The following is a 2,967-nucleotide window of genomic DNA, read 5'->3' as shown; positions in this document are numbered from 1 at the left end:
TTTTACCTGCCTGAACGGATCTGAGCGGCTTCACTATTACTGCCAGGTTTTAGTGAAAGTAGAGGAATAGACAGGAAATGGGAGGAAGGAAATAGATCCGGGTTCTCCAACTGGCGGCCCCGCAGGCCAAATTAGGGGATTTTATTTGTCCCCCAAGTTTTCTCAGCAAAAAAATGTATGTGTGTGCGTGCGTGTGTGTGTGTGTGTGTGTGTGTGTGTGTGTGTGTGTGTGTGTGTGTGTGTGTGTGTGTGTGTGTGTGCAGACTGGGACTGGATCGACTCTGTGATACACACAGGGGGAGGCTGCCCTCTGCAGGTCAACAGCAGTAGTACACATCTAGGGAAGAAGGAGGAGGAGGAATGAGTAGAGACTTGGAGGATGTTATCAAGGTTGTCACGGTACCAGGATCTCCATGTTCCATGTTCCATGTTCCAAGTTCCATGTTCCATGTTCCATGTTCCAAGTTCCAAGAAGGAAAAAACATGAATCCATCCTATTTATGAAGTTTAACTCACAACTAGTATTCTTATTCAATAGATGAACGAATCATCAAAACGAAAAGGAGGACCAAGGACCCCTCTTCATATAATTCATTAAAATGCCTGTATTTGTATGTCATAGTTCAATGGAAACGAAACTGTGTTTCTATTGAACATGCCATGCTAATACAGGCATTTTAATGAATTATATGAAAAGGGGTCCTTGGTCCTCCTTTTCGTTTTGATGACCAATTCACCCCTTTTAGCAAAGACCTTCTGTCTATCAAAATGTACTATTGTGTACCTTAGTAACCCTTCCTCCTCGAACCAGAAAATGAATTAACCATATTTATGAAGCTGGACTCATACGGTAGCTAGTAATATTATTCAATACAGGAATGAATTAGAGCTGCTGTGTGTATTCAGGGGTCTATGTCTGTGACGTTTGAGTTGTACCCGTCCTGACTTGAACTTCTTTTCCCCTCCCTCTCTCTCTCTCTCCCTCTCTCTGTCTCTGTCTCTCTCCCTCTCTCTTTCTCTCTCTCTCTCTCCCCCTCTCTCTCTCTCTCTCTGCCTCTCTCTCGCTCTCTCTCTCCCTCTCTCTCTCTCTCTCTCTGATTCCCTGCAGGTGGGCTCTCACAGGGAAGATGGTAGCGTGGGCATGCTTGGCAGCCATCCCATCAGACCCAACCAAGTGCCAGTCCCCCAGCTGCCCCAGCAGTCTGCCACGTCACCAGATCTCAACCAGACTGATTCATACCGGGGTGGGTAAAGGGGGGGGGGGGTTGGTGTGTGTGTGTCGAGGTCATAGTGTACGGCTGTAGCGGGTATTCTGTGGTGTAGAGAGCATTCCCGGACTCCCACAGTTACCTGGTCCGTATAAAATACTATCTCACCCACAGAGACAAATTAGCAAAGAGTTATTCTAGTATACAACACAGCCACGAATCTGAAAAATCTCATTATGAAGTAAATAATTTGAATAGATTTAATTTATGTTTTTTTTCATTGAGCTAGTTAGCCCCCCCTTCTACATTGCCAACAATAAAATATGTGAATTTGGCAAGCATGGAGTTGAAATGTGTGAGTAATTATGATTTAACAGAGAAAACCCAATATATTCCAAATATGAATATGTAAAAGGAAATTGTATATGACCGATTCTGTGAAGCAAATTAGCCCCGAAATCTGTTTAAAGACTTGAAATTACTTCCTTGGCATTGTATGGTCCTGAGGCCCTCGCCAACTGCACACACACACACACACACACACACACACACACACACACACACACACACACACACACACACACACACACACACACATATACACACACACACACACACACATATACACACACACACACACACACACACACACACACACACATATACACACACACACAAACACACATATACACACACACACACACACACACACACACACATACACACACACACATATACACACACACACACACACACACATATACACACACACACAAACACACATATACACACACACATAGTGGTACCAACTGCCTAATGGAGTGTTGAACACTGTAAAACACAGAGAGAAATGTACTGGAGAAACAGTCTTATAGAGTCACCACACACACGTTCTCACACAGCACGTACCACACACACGTTCTCACACAGCACGTACCACACACACGTTCTCACACAGCACGCACCACACACACGTCCTCACACAGCACGTACCACACACACGTTCTCACACAGCACGTACCACACACACGTTCTCACACAGCACGTACCACACACACGTTCTCACACAGCGAGCACGTACCACACACACGTTCTCACACAGCACGTACCACACACACGTTCTCACACAGCGAGCACGTACCACACACACGTTCTCACACAGCACGTACCACACACACGTTCTCACACAGCACGTACCACACACACGTTCTCACACAGCGAGCACGTACCACACACACTAAAGAGGCAGCTGGGGTTAGCTCTATAAATAATGTCCATTAAAGTGTTGTTGGCAACATTACAGTGAGACATTAACAGCAGTTTCTCAGTCACCACTGGTCTCCTTCCCTCTAGTTTCTCAGTCACCCCTGGTCTCCTTCCCTCTAGTTTCTCAGTCACCCCTGGTCTCCTCTAGTTTCTCAGTCACCCCTGGTCTCCTTCGCTCTAGTTTCTCAGTCACCCCTGGTCTCCTTCCCTCTAGTTTCTCAGTCACCCCTGGTCTCCTCTAGTTTCTCAGTCACCCCTGGTCTCCTTCCCTCTAGTTTCTCAGTCACCCCGAGTCTCCTCTAGTTTCTCAGTCACCCCTGGTCTCCTTCGCTCTAGTTTCTCAGTCACCCCTGGTCTCCTTCCCTCTAGTTTCTCAGTCACCCCCGGTCTCCTTCCCTCTAGTTTCTCTAGAGATACATCCCCACATATAGAAGCTGGCAGCAGCCAGGCCACCATTTTGTTTTTCTTCTTCACTGTGATCGAGACATTGGGG

The 2,967-nt window shown here is 46.4% G+C and overlaps 1 protein-coding gene across 7 annotated transcripts in view; it reads left to right on the top strand.

The window, feature by feature from the left end:
* LOC109879714 (transcription factor 4) overlaps positions 1 to 2,967 on the top strand; it is a 351,270-nt gene that overhangs the window by 331,942 nt on the left and 16,361 nt on the right. For all 7 annotated transcript variants that reach the window (XM_031826057.1, XM_031826058.1, XM_031826059.1 and 4 more), the window contains one exon: positions 1,109 to 1,244. In XM_031826057.1, the coding sequence (XP_031681917.1) occupies positions 1,109 to 1,244 (136 nt within the window). The remainder of the gene's footprint in view (positions 1 to 1,108; positions 1,245 to 2,967) is intronic.

This window comes from Oncorhynchus kisutch, linkage group LG6 (genome assembly GCF_002021735.2).
Source record: "Oncorhynchus kisutch isolate 150728-3 linkage group LG6, Okis_V2, whole genome shotgun sequence".
Classification (NCBI taxonomy): Eukaryota; Metazoa; Chordata; class Actinopteri; order Salmoniformes; family Salmonidae; genus Oncorhynchus; species Oncorhynchus kisutch.
The sequence above is the reverse complement of the archived record's forward strand: the minus strand, read 5'-3'. Positions and strand labels throughout refer to the sequence as shown.